General features: G+C 42.1%; 1 protein-coding gene across 5 annotated transcripts in view; it reads left to right on the top strand.

Annotated features, from left to right (window-relative positions):
• hdac4 (histone deacetylase 4) overlaps nt 1–19601 on the top strand; it is a 259159-nt gene that overhangs the window by 7365 nt on the left and 232193 nt on the right. For all 5 annotated transcript variants that reach the window (XM_090215730.1, XM_036958951.2, XM_036958952.2 and 2 more), the window contains exon 2: nt 7218–7456. In XM_090215730.1, coding sequence (XP_090071856.1) covers nt 7435–7456 — 22 coding nt within the window. In that variant the 5' untranslated portion in view covers nt 7218–7434. The remainder of the gene's footprint in view (nt 1–7217; nt 7457–19601) is intronic.

The raw sequence follows: 19601 nt of genomic DNA, 5'->3' as shown, positions 1-19601 counted from the left end.
AACAAAGCCAAAAAACGTTCATTTGATAAAATAATAGAAACGGAAATACCACATTTACATAATTATTCAGACCCTTTACTCAGTAATTTTTTGAAGGACCTTTGGCAGCCTACAGCCTTGAGCCTTCTTGGGTATGATTCTACAAGCTTGGCACACCTGTATTTGGGGAGTTTCTCCTTTTCTTCTTTGCAGATCCTTAAGTTATGTGAGGTTGGATGGGGAGTGTCGTTGCACAGCTATTTTCAGGTCTCTCCAGAGATGTTCGATCGGGTTCAAGTCCGGGCTCTGGCTGGGCCACTGAAGGACATTCAGAGACTTGTCCCAAAGCCACTCCTGCATTGTTTTGGCTGTGTACTTATTGTTGATGTCCTGTTGGAAGGCCCCAGTCTGAGGTCCGGAGTGCTCTGGAGCAGGTTTTCAACAAGGATCTCTTTGTACTTTGCTCCGTTCATCTTTCCCTCGATCCTGACTAGTCTCCCAGTCCCTGCCACTGAAAAACATCCTCACAGCATGATGCTGCCACCACCATGCTTCACCGTAGGGATGCTTTCAGACTTTCAACATTCAGTTCAATCTTGGTTTCATCAGACCAGAGAATCTAGTTTCTCATGGTCTGAGAGTCCTTTAGGCGCCCTTTGGCAAACTCCATGTGGGCTGTCATGTGCTTTTACTGAGGAGTGGCTTCCGTCTGGCCATTCTACCATAAAGGCCTGATTGGTGGAGTGGTGCAGAGATAGTTGCCCTTCTGGAAGGTTCTCCCATCTCCACAGAGGAACTCTAGAGCTTTGTCAGAGTGACCATCGGTTTCTTGGTCACCTCCCTAACCAAGGCCCTTCTCCCCAGACTTCTTCCTTTTAATAATGATGGAGGCCACTGTGTTCTTGGGGACCTTCAATGCTGCAGAAAGGTTTTGGTACCCTTCCCCAGATTTGTGCCTTGACACAATCCTGTCTCGGCGCCCTACAGACAATTCCTTCGACCTCATGGCTTGGTTTTTGCTCTTACATGTCCTGTCAACTGTGGGACCTTTTTTATAGGCAGTTGTAGAAACATCTCAAGGATGACCAATGGAAACAGGATGTACCTGAGCTCAATTTCGAGTCTAATAACAAAGCGTCTGAATACTTATGTAAATAAGGTATTTCATTTAGTTATTTTTAATACATTTGCCAACGTTTAAAAAAAACTGTTTTCACTTTGTCATTATGGGGTGTGTTGAGAGAAAAAATGATTGAATCAATTGTGGAATAAGGTTGTAACGTAACAAAATGTGGAAAAAGTCAAAGGGTCTGAATACTTTCCGATTGCACTGTATATGCAGCCAGTCTATAACATAATGGATACAGCGAATGTTAAAGTTCAACAACAGAATAACCTCAAAACATCAAATCTCAGCAACTATCAATTCAAGCCCACAAAGCCATATTTAAGTGATTATGCCCTCGAAGCCGGTGTTTGGAGGATATATTGGCACGGGTGTTGTTAGGCCCGAGACGAGGTCGAGGGCTGCAAATATATCCTCCTAACACCGACTTCGAGGGCATTATCACTTTTATACAACGGGTTACCAACATATTCAAATAATGATTGACATAGTTTCATTAAATGTTAATTTGATAAATGTATTCATACTATTTCATCCTTCCACAAGATTTAGTCCCGACACAAATCAAGGGTTACTAGAAAAAAACGACCCAGTCGTTCAGTCTTTTTGTTCTGTATCTATGGACGCGACCCAGTCGTTCATTCTAAATGTTCCATTGCCATACTGGCTGCTTTTTATAGTGTAGATCAAGTGTATAAGTTGCCTGGATGGGCTGATGAGACAGTGGATTGCACAGTCAGATGGAACATATTAAATAGATATTTTAACATCATAGATTTAGCCGGTGGCAACTTTTGCAATAGACACCGTCTGGAATGTGGTTTTAACCAATCAGCATTCAGGATTAGACCCGCCCGTTGTTTAAATGACAGTGTCTTCACCACATTAGACTTCTATACAAGGCCTAGATAAGAAATCTAAATGATAGCTCTTGTGTAGAAGGGTCTGGTGTTCACAAAGTTTGACAGTTCTAAGCTTTAAAGCTGACAGACATCGGTGTCAGGGCACTTGTAGCTAACAAAATGGCAGAAAGCCTAATGCGAAATGTAGTTTAGTCTGTGAACAGCACCAATTATAGTACAGTGCCAGAGTTGAATGTTAATGTAGTTTTAATTGTCTCATCTCAGACTTGTGGATTACAGGAAGCTTTGTCGAGAACATGGAATAATATTTTTGTTACCTCTGTTTGCATTCCACCATCAAATATTTGGCAGACATTTAGTATAATAACTTGAAATAAGTGCATGTAGAGTCAGAAGCATTTTTTACTGCCTAACGTCGGACCAAATCCTTAGCTGGGAAGTCAGTTGGATTTCCAAGGGCTGTTTTGTTCTTGTCAACTGTTGAGAATGTTTTACTTTTTGACAGAACTGTCAGTTTTGAGGCATTGCTGTCTATTACACATTGAAAGGGTCAAGACTTTTACCTATTCAGTTTTGAGATACGATTTTCCCCAGCCCCCACGCTCTCCTAGCCAACACATACCACACTCCCTGCCCCTACGAGAACTCCAACATCACACTGAGCAATATCCCAGCGATTGTCTGTGCTTGTGCCTGTCCTCTTTTTTTTTTAAACTGCTGATTGATGTGTAACCTGCGGGCTACGGCTCGTCTCTCTTTTCTCTTGAGAACATGAGCATGCAGCAGCGAGTATTGTGTCAACACGGGGAGGGTTCTGTCATGTCAGATAAGGTGTCACTTTCCTCTCAGCACAGCCAGGCTCCACTTTCTCCCGCCTTCCCTTCTCTCCCTTTCCTCTACCCTGTTGTCTCCCAAGTGCCCTGCCATCAGCACCAATGAGTTCAGACAACCATGGTCCTCAAACCAGACAATATTTTTGGGGAGGGGCTTTGCACCCTAAACGCTCACCTGTTCCTATCCAAGCCTCCACCCCCCCCCCCCCCATTCCACTCCACCCCAGCCATCACCTGCCTTAACTAAAACGTTCAGGAGCAGCCTCTGTCAATAAATGGAAGAAAAACTCCAACCACAACAAAAACACAATAATGTGTCTAGCCGCCATCACGTAATTTTTCCAATACATACATGCAGGCATGTACATACACTACCGTTAATTGTGGTCCCTGAGTGAATTATTCATACTCAATTAGGCCCGAGAGGCAGGCAGCAACTGTCGAACACCAGAAGTACATTTCAGTGATTAATTTTGCGCGCCGCACGGCCCTAATTGTTGTTTACCACTGGCAATCTCGACCCAGTGTTATTTTTATGCAGACATGATTACCTTTGGTACAGTTTGGAGCACTGGGGAAATGAATTCCTTTATTGGCTGCAAGAGACACATTTCTGTCAAGCGAGTAGACATTTTCAGACCTGTATATTGTTGATGTGCACTTCTTATCCAATCGGTCGGTCAAAAGGGCCTACAACTGGGAACATTAATAATGTCCAATGCAGCCGTTTTGCTCTTAATAATATCAAATCATTTCTGGGTAACAATTAAAAACCTTACTGTGATTGTTTTCAATTAAAATGCTCAAAAATAAACAAAAAATAGCTTGTTAGAAAAGAGCAATTTCTAAAGCAAGACTTTTGCCAGGACTGTCTGGGAGTGGTCTCAGTGGGGAGGGCAAAGCTGAAAACTAGCGGTTATTGGCAGAGAGGTTTGGAACTCTTTCTTGTTGGTCTATAACTAATTTACCGCCTGGTGATAAACTCCATCTCACCAAAATAGGCTGAAATTTCAGGCGTTCTTTTTAAATATCTCTTACACTAAAAGGGCATTATCATAATTTTCACAATTTCATAGTATTATTCCAACCTCATAGTGTGGAAATATCTAAAACACAGGCAAATCATGTTTTTGACTGCACTGGGCCTTTAAGATGATGTTAAGACAGATTAGCGAGGTAATTATTAGTTCACTCAATCATCCATGTATATTGATATGAGTAGTCATGTTGATATGAGCCGTCAATGGAGTGTTGACAATTTCATTTAACCTTCATTTAGCCAGGTTAGTCATTAAGAACAAATTATCCTTTTACAGTAAAATAATGACCTTGTTTGTCAAGAACCCTAGTCTATTCACAAATGCTCAACATGATATGGCTTTAGTTTGACATTTCTGTGTTACGACATTTATATGCGACAGACCCCAACTTCCCCTGATTTAGAAAATATGTCTGGGGTGACTATAGCAGTGCAAACGTGCGCTGGGAAATCTCTCATGGCGCGGCAGATCCGACGAGAAGCCAACACTCCCCCTTACCAGATTGTCACTTTGAGTATTATGTCACTGGATCCCTCCAGGCCATATGTTATTACACGCGCACGCATGCACACGTACACTGAGGAGATCTCGTCAGCACAGACTGTAGTATTGGTAAGTCTTTTTGACCCGTTCCTCCTGAGTGGTATCAAACTAAGTAGGGCACATTCCATAGCAGAGCCTTTTGTAAATGAACATCTGTGTTCCTATTGCACAAGTTCAGTTGTTACCTCCTCGTTTCTAAACGTTTTCTCCCTCCTGAACACAAATCTGATTTTCATTTGGCGTCAAATAATTGCTTGACCTTGGAACCCTTTTGCATTGAGGAAACAGAAGGGCAGATGTTCCAGTTCAAGGGCTGCAGTCCAAATCTCTACCCTACTTAGCCAAGTGTCCACTTGTTCACGCTCCCTCATTGATTTCGAACCATTGGATTGGTATAAGCATGTGTTTAACCATATTGCTCACACCTGTCCATTCCTTGTAAATCCATGAAAGTGCACACTTCGGGGTGGGGGGGTGTATGGCGAATCGGAGGGCAGCCTGAGAGTGTTGAGTGTTGTGTATTGTTTTTAGGGATGTGTGCCATGCCAGAAAGAGTGGAAATTATGTGTTGTGTGTCAAATAGCGAGTGAAGACAACTGAATGGTGTCTTGTTTGACAGGTTGGACTATTACATTGGAGCAGAGGGGGTAGATTGAGACAATGTGTTGTGTAGCCTCACCAAAGCAATGGAACTAATGTGCATCGTTGACACCGGAAAGTAAACACTGTTGTTTAGAATGTCGGAGGTGATGAAAATATTGTGCTGTACAATAGCTGTAAGACAGACTTTGATGCTGCTTTTGCAGCCGAGGCCTAGGGTTTTGCCCAGGCCCAGTCTTCTGAATAAGTTATTAACCTACTCCAACGAAGGCCATATTTGGCTGTTATTATTTCTGTGGTTAAATACAGGACTGACCTTTTCATTGTTAAGTACCTCTCTCTCTACTGAGGAGGGCAGTGTGTGCGTGTGGGTGTAACTGCCTGTATGTGAGTCTGTCACTGTCTCATTGTTTGCCCTAGCCTGTGGACAGCATTGGCACCTTTTAGGCACCTTGTGTACTGGGGAGGACTGGAGGCGATCTCATTGCTAGCATGTGTAACCCAAACTGCCCTTGTAGTGAAGAATCTGTTAGAATTGAGACTGACTATTTTTGTACAGGATGATATCTAATAGTCTACAGGACTGATCGAGAGACAGTCTGCACATATACAGTGCATTGACTTTTTCCTCATTTTGTTACATTACAGCCTTATTCTAAAATTGATTCAATTGTTTTTTCCCCTCATCAATTTACACACAATGCCCCATAATGACAAAACAAAAACAGTTTTTAATTCATTTATTTTTGCTAATTTATTAAACATAAAAACACATTTACATAAGTATTCAGACCCTTTATTCAGTACTTTGGTGAAGCACCTTTAGCGGCGATTACAGCCTGGAGTCTTCTTGGGTATGACGCTACAAGCTTGGCACACCTGTATTTGGGGAGTTTCTCCCAGTCTTCTCTGCAGATCCTCTCAAGCTCTGTCAGGTTGGATGGGGAGCGTTGCTGCACAGCTATTTTCAGGTCTCTCCAGAGTAGTTCGATCAGGTTCAAGTCCGGGCTCTGGCTGGTCCACTCAAGGACATTCAGAGACTTGTCCTGAAGCCACTCCTGCGTTGTCTTGGCTGTGTGCTTAGAGTTGTTGTCTTGTTGGAAGGTGAACCTTTACCCCAATCTGAGGTCCTGAGCACTCTGGAGCAGGTTTTCATCAAGCTCTCTCTGTACTTTGCTCCGTTCATCTTTCCCTTGATCCTGACTAGTCTCCCAGTTCCTGCTGCTGAAAAACATCCCCACAGCATGATGCTGCCACCACCATGCTTCCCCGTAGGGATGGTGCAGGTTTCTTCCAGACGTGACTCTTGGCGTTCAGGCCAAATGGTTCAATCTTGGTTTCATCAGACCAGAGAATCTTGTTTTTCATTATTTGAGAGTCTTTAGGTGACTTTTGGCAAACTCCATGTGGGCTGTCATGTGCTTTTTACTGAGGAGTGGCTTCCGTATGGCCACTCTACCATAAAGGCCTGATTGGTGGAGTTCTGCAGAGATGGTTGTCCATTTGGAAGGTTCTCCCATCTCCACAGAGGAACTCTGGAGCTCTGTCAGAGTGACAATCGGGTTCTTGGTCACCTCCTTGACCAGGCCCTTCTCCCCCGATTACTCAGTTTGGCCAGGTGGCCAGCTCTAGGAAGAGTGTTGGTGGTTCCAAACTTCTTCCATTTAAGAATGATGGAGGCCACTGTGTTCTTGGGGAAATTCAATGCTGCAGAAATGTTTTGGTACCCTTCTTCCCCAGATCTTTGCCTCGACACAATCCTTTCTCGGAGCTCTACGTACAATTATTTTGACCACATGGCTTGGTTTTTGCTCTGAAATGCACTGTTAACTGTATTTTTAATTTTTTATAAATGTGGATTTATTGGCACGGCTGTTGTTAGGCCCGAGACGAGGTCGAGGGATGACAAACCGTGCAAATATATCCTCCAAACACCGGCTTCGAGGGCATTATCACTTTTATACAACCGGTTACCAACATATTCAAATAATGATTGACATAGTTTCATTAAACGTTCATTAAACGTTAATCTATTTCAGAATAAGGCTGTAACGTAACAAAATGCGGAAAAAGTCAAGGGTTCTGAATACTTTCCGAAGGCACTGAACAATGGCTTGTACAGGTGCATTATATGTGACGTAATATGCCTATATAGTATTTATTTAATGGGAGCATACTTGGTCCACATATGACCAACCTCACTCAAACTTGTGTGTTCATGTGCCCTTGACAGGTTGAATTCACAGGAGTGAAGAAGCAAGCCAACGGCAAAACCCTGAAAGCTGCTTTGTCTAGAATGAGCCCTTGAGACACCTTTCATCATAGTCTTCCTCGCAGTGTCCATCCAGCCGGACGGCGGATGGTGTTCATCTTACACCCCCAAGAGGAGTACTGAGGCCATTGTCCTCATCCTCTTCATCAGTTTCGCTTCCCAGGAGTGGTACCCTACGATGAATTCCTACAGTCGACAAGGTAAGAGTTTGTCTGGGCCTGCTAACAGTAGCCAGCGAGCGTCCCTAGCACCCTGGGAATTGAAATGCACTCTGAGAATCGTAGTATGCTGTGTAAAAGCAATTGTATTTCTATGGTGTGTAGACCTATTGCGCGATATAAGCTTTTTTTTATGTCGCTTTGGAACTAAACTGTAAATTGAATACATTCAATTATTTAGCTGCAATGAATAATGAATCACAGGCCTAATGAATGTCATTTGACCCAATATTATTAAGGCCATAGATCAAATTCCGATTTAAAACAGTTTAGATGTAATTGTAACATTATTTTGTATGATCTGAGTCTTAGATGGTTTTGCATAAGGGAAATTGCTGGGGCTTACATTCCTGGGGCCTACATCCATACATCTACATTATACATTGCCGCTGCTAAATGCATATGGGGGCAACGATGAGTATGTTTACATGCACATGAATAATGCAACATTAAACATTTTATGGCAGAAGGAAGTATGACTACTAATGAGCGTAAGCTCATAACCGAAGTTTGCATATGCGATTTTTAAAATACCTGGTTTTCCGTGCAATCTAGAATTGTTAGGGCATGTCAACAGCTTAGTCGGCGTTCCAGCGGTGTATTTGATCTGTGTATGTGGCAGCAGCTGTAGCACAAGCCTCCCTCTTATGCGCAAGCAGGATTGGGGAGTAATGGATTACAAAAATCTTGTCATCAGATTATAGATACTTTTGAAAAACTAGAGGATTACTTTGAGGATTACTTTGACATTCGGAAAGGAGGTTTGGGAGAAACTTGACACTTTTCTCAATGACACTCAAATCAGGATTGAAAAACGTGCAAGTTTAAGTTTGTTCCACCTAAGCGAGAGACCACTATGATGATAAATCAAATGTGTTTGATGGATCGCGGGAAAAGAGCAGGAATAGGCTTTTGTAGGCTACAGTCCAAGCAATGTCTTCCAGTGGTGCGACTGCTGTCGGCATCCAAAGATTATCCAACTTGAATAAACGCTTGGAGGTAAGGATGACAGCAGTGGTGTAGTCCACGGCGATATGGATATCACTTATTATTGATCACTACATAGCACATTGATGTTATTGTGAATTACACTGCTGCTCTCATTTTTAGCTACAGTATTTGCGCCTTACGGATTGTGGTTGTTGTGGATGGCTGTTCACAATGTGTATTTGAACACAATAATGGTTGAATTCAAGAAGCTTAAGCTGCCTATCAATCTTCGTTTTCAAAACCAGTGGACAGCCAGTGAAATATGCACTCTTGCAACAGCTGCATAGTGCGGATCCCAGCCTATGGAATAAAAGTGGGGCTTTTATTGCTCAATCCAAATCATGCTGATGAAAAATATTATCCATAGGCCTAATGGACACATGCTCAAACTCGCACACTTTTGATAGACTTAAAGGGGCAATCTGTAGTTGTGACCGTGTGTGTGTTTGAAAGAGTATTTTCCAGTAAGCAACAATTAGTTTACATTCATTAGCCTACTTTTTTCCAATATTTCTGTCATTCAGTAATATTTATTCCCATAGTAATTCGTAATTTTGTAACATTTTTTTAATCATAATATTATTAATGAAAGCATAAAGATGCTGAAGAAATACAGTGCTGAACAGTATATGCTTTATCTGGCATTTTGAGGTTGCATGAGGTCGCCCACACTCACTTTAAACATTTGGATAACAAAGCATTTAAAGCATTTTTAATAGAAGCCGCCTGCATTTGTTTATTAGGCTACTGTACAGTCTGACAAATAAACATAGTCTACAGTACATACTGTTGTAAACGTGGTAAAGAGCCTAATTCCTTACATAAGGGAGAGCAGGTCATGTCCAGACTTTCTCAGTGACCTCAAGTACTCATTAACTCTGTCTTTAATGCTTTTTCGGGTTGCATCAGTCATGGACAGACACTTTTGAGACACAGTATTAATGATGAACACCCGTAGGTTCACTTGTAAACCACATTTGCCTGTGGATCCATCCCAGTTGATATTCTGCGTCCACTCGTAGTATCTCTCTTTGGTTACACACATCCTTGGAATAGCAGAACAGCATAACGGTCGGGATGGCCCTTGCTGTGCCTGGTGAGCAGTAGGTCAAGTTCTATTGTCGTTCAATGACTCAATCTCGGTCTTCAAAGTTTGAATCTGAACCATGTGCACCTACATCAGATGAGCAGAATGGTACCGCCCTGAGCCAACATCAATTACAGTGGCCTATGATAGAAACGTTAGATCAATTAAGAATTAAAAGTGACTCCGTACACATTATAAGAATCTAGCAAAACTAACCGCTTTCTTGGCAACCATGCACTTTTTTGGTGTGGCTTGTTGTCCAGCCCTTTGTCTACTGATCTCCACAGACGGGGCTATAAAGAGTCTATTGTCCTGCTGATAGGGCTACACCTGCTACAGTACACTTGTGAAAAACGTGTTTGAAAATCTGTTTTCAAAATGCCTCCAGCTGTCCATCACTACTGTATATAAAAACACAGCATCTTGTTTTCATCCTGTTTACATTCTTTATTTTAAGCACAATGTCACAAATAATTTGTATCTACCTTTCCAATTACTTTTAGAGTTTGGGATTTACAAATGCGTGCTTTTCATGTCATTTTTTGCTAAATCCAGTTTAAGTATAACTTTTGACTGATGCCTTTAGTTAGAGGTCTAATGCTCTAATATTGAATAATTTCTGCCCTCCAAATTCATACAGTGGGGAGAACAAGTATTTGATACACGGCTGATTTTGCAGGTTTCCCTACTTACAAAGCATGTAGAGGTCTGTAATTGTTATCATAGGTACACTTCAACTGTACGAGACCGAATCTAAAACAAAAATCCAGAAAATCACATTGTATGATTTTTAAGTAATTCATTTGCATTTTATTGCATGACATAAGTATTTGATCACCTACCAACCAGTAAGAATTCCGGCTCTCACAGACATGTTAGTTTTTCTTTAAGAAACCCTCCTGTTCTCCACTCATTACCTGTATTAACTGCACCTGTTTGAACTCGTTACCTGTATAAAAGACACCTGTCCACACACTCAATCAAACAGACTCCAACCTCTACACAATGGCCAAGACCAGAGAGCTGTGTAAGGACATCAGGGATGAAATTGTAGACCTGCACAAGGCTGGGATGGGCTACAGGCCAATAGGCAAGCAGCTTGGTGAGAAGGCAACATCTGTTGGCGCAATTATTAGAAAATGGAAGAAGTTCAAGATGACGGTCAATCACCCTCGGTCTGGGGCTCCATGCAAGATCTCACCTCGTGGGTCATCAATGATCATGAGGAAGGTGAGGGATCAGCCCAGAACTACACGGCAGGACCTGGTCAATGACCTGAAGAGAGCTGGGACCACAGTCTCAAAGAAAACCATTAGTAACACACTACGCCATCATGGATTAAAATCCTGCAGCACACGCAAGGTCCCCCTGCTCAAGCCAGCGCATGTCCAGGCCCATCTGAAGTCTGCCAATGACCATCTGGATGATCCAGAGGAGGAATGGGAGAAGGTCATGTGGTCAGATGAGACAAAAATAGAGCTTTATGGTTTAAACTGCACTCGCCGTGTTTGGAGGAAGAAGAAGGATGAGTACAACCCCAAGAACACCATCCCAACAGTGAAGCATGGAGGTGGAAACATCATTCTTTGAGGATGCTTTTCTGCAAAGGGGACAGGACGACTGCACTGTGTTGAGGGGAGGATGGATGGGGCCATGTATCGCGAGATCTTGGCCAACAACCTCCTTCCCTCAGTAAGAGCATTGAAGCTGGGTCGTGGCTGAGTCTTCCAGCATGACAACGACCTGAAACACACAGCCAGGGCAACTAAGGAGTGGCTCCGTAAGAAGCATCTCAAGGTCCTGGAGTGGCCTAGCCAGTCTCCAGACCTGAACCCAATAGAAAATCTTTGGAGAGAGCTGAAAGTCCGTATTGCCCAGCGACAGCCCCGAAACCTGAAGGATCTGGAGAAGGTCTGTATGGAGGAGTGGGCCAAAATCCCTGCTGCAGTGTGTGCAAACCTGGTCAAGAACTACAGGAAACGTATGATCTCTGCAAACAAAGGTTTCTCTACCAGATATTAAGTTCTGATGCATCAAATACTTATGTCATGCAATAAAATGCTAATTACTTACTTAAAAATCATACAATGTGATATTCTGTATTTTTGTTTTAGATTCCGTTCCTCACATTTGAAGTGTACCTATGATAAAAATTACAGACCTCAACATGCTTTGTAAGTAGGAAAACCTGAAAAAATCGGCAGTGTATCAAATACTTGTTCTCCCCACTGTATCTAAGGGGAATGTTTCGCGCCATTATTAGTTACATTGTTTTAGTTTGAACGTGCAGACAGGCACTAAGATTAGCGGGAACTTTTCCCTGGTCAGCGCTATCATTAATGCAATGCCCCTTAAAGTGTTGCTCTGTGCTTCCCAGTGGGGCGGGGTGGGGGTCTGGAAGGATATTGACCTCATCCCGTCAGTTGAGGATGCCTGGTCATTCTTTAAAAGTAACTTCCTCACCATCTTAGATAAGCATGCTCTGTTCAAAAAATGCAGAACTAAGAACAGATATAGCCCTTGGTTCACTCCAGACCTGACTGCCCTCAACCAGTACAAAAACATCATGTGGCGGACTGCAATAGCATCGAATAGTCCCTGCGATATGCAACTGTTCAGGGAAGTCAGGAACCAATACACGCAGTCAGTCAGGAAAGCAAAGGCCAGCTTTTTCAAGCAGAAATTTGCATCCTGTAGCTCTAACTCCAAAAAGTTCTGGGACACTGTAAAGTTCATGGAGAACAAGAGCACCTCCTCCCAGCTGCCCACTTCACTGAGGCTAGGTAACACGGTCACCACTGATAAATCCATGATAATCGAAAACTTCAACAAGCATTTCTCAACGGCTGGCCATGCCTTCCTCCTGGCTACTCCAACCTCGGCCAACAGCTTCGCCCCCCCGCAGCTACTCGCCCAAGCCTCCCCAGCTTCTCCTTTACCCAAATCCAGATAGCAGATGTTCTGAAAGAGCTGCAAAACCTGGACCCGTACAAATCAGCTGGTCTTGACAATCTGGACCATCTATTTCTGAAACTATCCGCCGCCATTGTCGCGACCCCTATTACCAGCCTGTTCAACCTCTCTTTCATATCGTCTGAGATCCCCAAGGATTGGAAAGCTGCCGCAGTCATCCCCCTCTTCAAAGGGGGAGACACCCTGGACCCAAACTGTTACAGACCTATATCCATCCTGCCCTGCCTATCTAAGGTCTCCGAAAGCCTAGTCAACAAACAGATCACTGACCATCTTGAATCCCACCATATCTTCTCCGCTGTGCAATCTGGTTTCCGAGCCGGTCACGGGTGCACCTCAGCCACGCTCAAGGTACTAAACGATATCATAACCGCCATCGATAAAAGAGAGTACTGTGCAGCCGTCTTCATCGACCTGGCCAAGGCTTTCGACTCTGTCAATCACCATATTCTTATCGGCAGACTCAGTAGCCTCGGTTTTTCTAATTACTGCCTTGCCTGGTTCACCAACTACTTTGCAGACAGAGTTCAGTGTGTCAAATCGGAGGGCATGTTGTCCGGTCCTCTGACAGTCTCTATGGGGATGCCACAGGGTTCAATTCTCGGGCCGACTCTTTTTTCTGTAAATATCAATGATGTTGCTCTTGCTGCGGGCGATTCCCTGATCCACCTCTACGCAGACGACACCATTCTGTATACTTCTGGCCCTTCCTTGGCCATTATGCTATCTAACCTCCAAACGAGCTTCAATGCCATACAACACTCCTTCCGTGGCCTCCAATTGCTCTTAAACGCTAGTAAAACCAAATGCATGCTTTTCAACCGTTCGCTGCCTGCACCCGCACGCCCGACTAGCATCACCACCCTGGATGGTTCCGACCTAGAATATGTGGACATCTATAAGTACCTAAGTGTTTGGCTAGACTGTAAACTCTCCTTCCAGACTCATATCAAACATCTCCAATCTAAAATCAAATCTAGAGTCGGCTTTCTATTCCGCAACAAAGCCTCCTTCACTCACGCCGCCAAACTTACCCTAGTAAAACTGACTATCCTACCGATCCTCGACTTCGTCGATGTCATCTACAAAATAGCTTCCAATACTCTACTCAGCAAACTGGGTGCAGTTTATCACAGTGCCATCCGTTTTGTTACTAAAGTATCTCTACCTGCACATGACCATCTGATCATTTATCACTCCAGTGTTAATCTGCTAAATTGTAATTATTCGCCTACCTCCTCATACCTTTTGCACACAATGTATATTGAGTCTCTTTTTTTCTACTGTGTTATTGATTTGTTTATTGTTTACTCCATGTGTAACCCTGTGTTGTTGTCTGTTCACACTGCTATGCTTTATCTTGGCCAGGTCGCAGTTGTAAATGAGAACTTGTTCTCAACTAGCCTACCTGGTTAAATAAAGGTTACACACACACACACACACCACACTGACCAAAAAGTTATTTTGTTGGCATTTACGTATGTCCCCATTACCAGTAAAACATAATCAAAACCTATTTATTTCACTTACTGGCTGTGCTGTTTCGTTGTTCGTTTGTTCAGTCGTTTCATTCTCAACCAGGATTGCATCATACATGTCAAGCAGTGAAGTTTCAGCTCTGTCTGTCCGTGGCCTCTCTTCCTCAGTACGCACTGTCACTGTGTCCATTTCCATCTTGTCCAGCTGTGTATGTAACATTTCACGTTACGCTATCCCTGTTTCTTGTCTGCATCGAAGTAGTGGTCCTTGTACATAGCATCGAGCATGGTGGCGACACAGTAAAGAGAAAACGCCACCGAATCGCTTGTGTGGGCAGTTTTGTTGCCGGGGAAAACTGTTGTCAAGGGCAACTGTTTCATTCGCCAATGTGGGCCAGTAAAAATATCCACCTCGTCGGGATAAAGGGCCATCTTCACTCCATAGAAACTAGTCAGCACTAACGTTGCACACTAGCTGATAGCTAACTGGTTAGCTTAGCATTGGCAAAGTCAGAATGGGCATGTACAATCCGCTGTTATGTGACAGAATCGGTGGCATTAGAATTAGGAATTAGAATACGAATACTACACTAAACAAAAATATAAATGCAACATGTAAAGTGTTTGTCCCATGTTTCATGAGCTGAAAAAAAGATCCCAGAAATGTTCAATACTCACATGAAGCTTATCTCAAATTTTGTACACATTTGTTTACATCCCTGGCAGTTTTGTTGAGCAGGCGTTTCAATTCCATGACAGAGGGTATCACGTCTGCTGCAGGCACAGTTAATGAGCTTATTTCTCGAGTCAGTTGTACGAATGGAGCTAGCTAGTGTGTTCATGTTTCCAAGTTTCAAACATGTTCTCAAATGCAATTGAAATGGCAGCAGCGATATGACAACCAGCACATTCTTGAGCATGCAATACGACTTTCCTCTGTACGAAATCCTCGATGACCCACTGTGCTGTCAGACTCAGCATGCTCATGGGGCTGATATTGCTGGTCCAAATCTCAGTCTTGAAGTTAATAGTAGTGACGCTATTACTGTGTAACTCCGGTAGGGCAACATTTGAAAAATAGAAACAAAGGGAAAAAAAGGTACCGTTGCTCGATCACTCGGCGAAAGCCTACATCACCCATGACAGAGAACGGTTGATTGTCAAGGGCAATGAATTCCATTATCTTGGTGTTTTAATGGATTTCGCCTTTGAGTTTTCTTGTCTTACTCTTTCAAATGACTGCTCGACTTGTTGACTGCTCGATCCACTGAGCAGACATTGTGGGGTAGGTTAGGAATGCTGTGTTTCACGTGTAGCGCTACATTTTATGTGGCGTCATGGCCGATTTTAATTAGGGCCGATTTTAATTTTCATAAAAATCGGTTATCGGCCTCCACGAGGAAACTGCGTGGCAGGCTGACCACCTGTTACGCGAGTGCAGCATCAAAAGGACCTTGTGGCTTCAAGGAGCTGAGGTAAGTTGCTAGCTAGCATTAAACTTATCGTATTAAAAACAATCAATCTTTACATAATAATTTGTTAACTACACATGGTTGATGATATTACGAGGTGAACTAGCTTGTCCTGCGTTGCATATAATCAATGCGGTGCCTGTTAATTTATCATCGAATCACAGCCTACTTCAACTTCGCCAAACGGGTGATGATTAAACAAAAGCGCATTCGCAAAAAAAGCACAATCGTTTCACAAATGTACCTAAACACAAACATCAGTGCCTTTCTTAAAATCAATACAGAGAAGTATATTTTTTTTAGTTCAAATAAATTCATGTTAGCAGGCAATATTAACTCGGGAAATTGTGTCACTTCTCTTGCGTTCAGTGCAAGTCAGGGTATATTCAACAGTTTGGTTCGCCTGGCTCGTTGCGAACTGTCTGAAGACGTAATTCATTTGCCAGAATTTTATATAATTAGGATATAACATTGAAGGTTGTGCAATGTAACAGCAATATTTAGACTTATGGTTTCCACACGTTCGATAAAATACGGAATGGTTCCATGTTTATTCTTTCAGTGAAATGTTTTGTTTTCGAAATTATAGTTTCCGGATTTGACCATATTAATGACCAAAGGCTCATATTTCTGTGTTAAATATATTATAATTAAGTCTATGATTTGATAGAGCAGTCTGACTGAGCGGTAGTAGGCAGCAGCAGGCTCGTAATCATTCATTCAAACAGCACTTTACTGCGTTTTGCCAGTAGCTCTTCGCAATGTTTGATGCACAGTGCTGTTTATGACTTCAAGCCTATCAACTCCCGAGATTAGGCTGGCAATACTAAAGAGCCTATAAGAACATCCAATAGTCAAAGGTACAGTTGAAGTCAGAAGTTTACATACACTTAGGTTGGAGTCATTTAAACTTGTTTTTCAACCACTCCACAAATTTCTTGTTAACAAACTGTAGTGTTGGCAAGTCGGTTAGGATATCTACTTTGTGCATGACACAAGTAATCTTTCCAACAATTGTTTACAGACACGTAATTTCACTTTTCCAGTGGGTCAGAGTTTACATACACTAAGTTGACTGTGCCTTTAAACAGCTTGGAAAATTCCAGAAAATGATGTCATGGCTTTAGAAGCTTCTGATAGGCTAATTGACATCATTTGAGTCAATTGGAGGTGTACCTGCGGATGTATTTCAAGGCCTACCTTCAACCTCAGTGCTTCTTTGCTTGACATCATGGGAAAATCAAAAGAAATCAGCCAAGACCCCAGAAAAAAATGTAGACCACCACAAGTCTGGTTCATCCTTGGGAGCAATTTCCAAATGCCTGAAGGTACCACGTTCATCTGTACAAACAATAGTATGCAAGTATAAACACCATGGGACCACGCAGCCGTCAAACCATTCAGGAAGGAGACCGTTCATCTCTAGGAGACAGAACGCTACTTTGGTGCGAAAAGTCCAAATCAATCCCAGAACAACAGCAAAGGACCTTGTGAAGATGCTGGAGGAAACAGATACAAAAGTATCTATATCCACAGTAAAACGAGTCCTATATCGACATGACCTAAAAGGCCGCTCAGCAAGGAAGAAGCCACTGCTCCCAAACCGCTGTAAAAAAGCCAGACTACGGTTTGCAACTGCATATGGGGACAAAGATCGTACTTTTTGAAGAAATGTCCTCTGGTCTGATGAAACAAAAATAGAACTGTTTGGCCATAATGACCATCGTTATGTTTGGAGGAAAAAGGGGGAAGCTTTCAAGACGAAGAACACCATCCCAACTGTGAAGCACGGGGGTGGCAGCATCATGTTGTGGGCATGCTTTGCTGCAAGTCGGACTGGTGCACTTCACAAAATAGATGCCATCATGAGGACGGAAAATTACGTGGATATATTGAAGCCTCATCTCAAGACATCAGTCAGGAAGTTAAAGCTTGGTCGCAAATGGGTCTTTCAAATGGACAATGACCCCAAGCATACTTCCAAAGTTGTGGCAAAATGGCCTAAGGACAACAAAGTCAAGGTATTGGAGTGGCCATCACAAAGCCATGACCTCAATCGTAGAAAATTTGTGGGCAGAACTGAAAAAGCATGTGCAAGCAAGGAGGCCTACAAACCTGACTCAGTTACACCAGCTCTGTCAGGAGGAATGGGCCAATATTCACCCAACTTATTGTGGAAAGCTTGTGTAAGACTACATGAAACGTTTGACCCAAGTTAAACAATATAAAGGCAATGCTACCAAGTACTAATTGAGTGTATTTAAACTTCTGACCCACTGGGAATGTGATGAAATAAATAACAGCTGAAACAAATAATTCTCTCCTACTATTATTCTGACATTTCACATTCTTAAAATAAAGTGCTGATCCTAACTGACCTAAGACAAGGGACTTTTACGAGGATTAAATGTCAGGAATTTCGAAATTCTGAGTTTAAATGTATTTGACTAAGGTGTATGTAAACTTCCGACTTCAAATGTATATGAAATACAAATGTTATAGAGAGAAATAGTCGACGCGTCATAATTCCTATAATAACTACAACCTTAAACTTCTAAACTGGGAATATTGAAGATCTGGGAATATTGAACCGCCAGCTTTCATATGTTCTCATGTTCTGATCAAGGAACTTAAACATGAGCTTTTTTATTTGGCACACACTTTTACTTTCTTCTCCAACATTGTGTTTTTGCATTATTTTAACCAATTTGAACATGTTTCATTATTTATTTGAGACTAAATAGATTACATTTATGTATTATATTAAGTTAAAATATATGTTTTTATTCATTATTGTTGTAATTGTCATCATTACCAATATATACATATACAAATCATCTGATTTAATCGGTATCTGCCTTTTTTGGTCCTCCAATTCTGTATCTGCGTTGAAAATGTTATAAACGAAGATTGTGCCTATGTTATAAACGAAGATGTTTTCATCATCCTCGTTAAAATAGACCGGTACCGATGTTGGCATTTTTAGCTAATATCGTCTGATTCCTATATGTTCACTGATATATTGTGCATCCCTATAACCTACCCAACCCTGTGCGCGAGTGAAGTGTGTTCTGCATTCATCAAAAGTCCCTTCAGGTAGCCTGATTTCAGATGTGTTCATGTAAAAAGGATTATTAGGGAAATCATTATTTTTGCAAAGTATGTAAATGTTTTAAACAGAGTATAATATTAATCTGACTAACCACAATAATACAATTGTATTATACAATTATAAACAATTGTATTGTTGTATGTATGTAACCGTGCTCCTTGAGTCCTTTATGAGCCTCAGGCCACAGATCCCTGATCACAAGTCTGAGAGAGAGCAATCAAGATCCCTGGTGGTGTTGCCCCACTAATTCTTTAGAATGATCTAACAATGTAAAGAGCTTTCCCTCACCATGGGTCTGGTTGGAGACCTGGGTGTCACCTTCTGCTGCCTCGGCCTGTTAATCCTTTTAAAGAAACAGGATCTGAGAGAGGGAACTTTCAGCCAGGGACCCCCAACTGTTTCACCATCCATGATCCAGCAGGGATCACCCACCCAACACCACAAAGATCTCAACCGGGCGAGGTCAAACTTTTTAATTGCCTGTCTGACCGACCGTCATTCACTTTTGATTATATGTACAGACAGATGGAAAGACGCACTCTCTTTCACACACATGTGCACATACAGTACCAGTCAAAAGTTTGGACAGACCTACTCATTCCAGGGTTTTTCTTTTCTTTTTACTATTTTCTACATTGTAGAATAATAGTGAAGACATCAGAACTATGAAATAACACATATGGAATCATGTAGTAACCAAAAAAGTTGTTAAATCTCAAATATTAAATATATATTTGATTTATTTTTCAAAGTAGCCACCCTTTGCCTTGATAACAGATTTGCACACTCTTGGCATTCTCTCAACCAGCTTAATGAGGTGGAATGCATTTCAATGAACAGGTGTCCCTTGTTAAAAGTTCATTTGTGAAATTTCTTTCCTTCTTAATGCGTTTTGAGCCAATCAATTGTGTTGTGACAAGATAGCCCTATTTGGTAAAATACCAAGTCCATATTATGACAAGAACAGCTCAAATAAGTAAAGAGAAATGACAGTCTATCATTACTTTAAGACATG

This window comes from Oncorhynchus mykiss, chromosome 22 (assembly GCF_057628025.1).
Source record: "Oncorhynchus mykiss isolate SJ-2025 chromosome 22, ASM5762802v1, whole genome shotgun sequence".
NCBI classification, from domain to species: Eukaryota; Metazoa; Chordata; class Actinopteri; order Salmoniformes; family Salmonidae; genus Oncorhynchus; species Oncorhynchus mykiss.
This window is presented reverse-complemented; position numbering and strand designations above follow the sequence as displayed.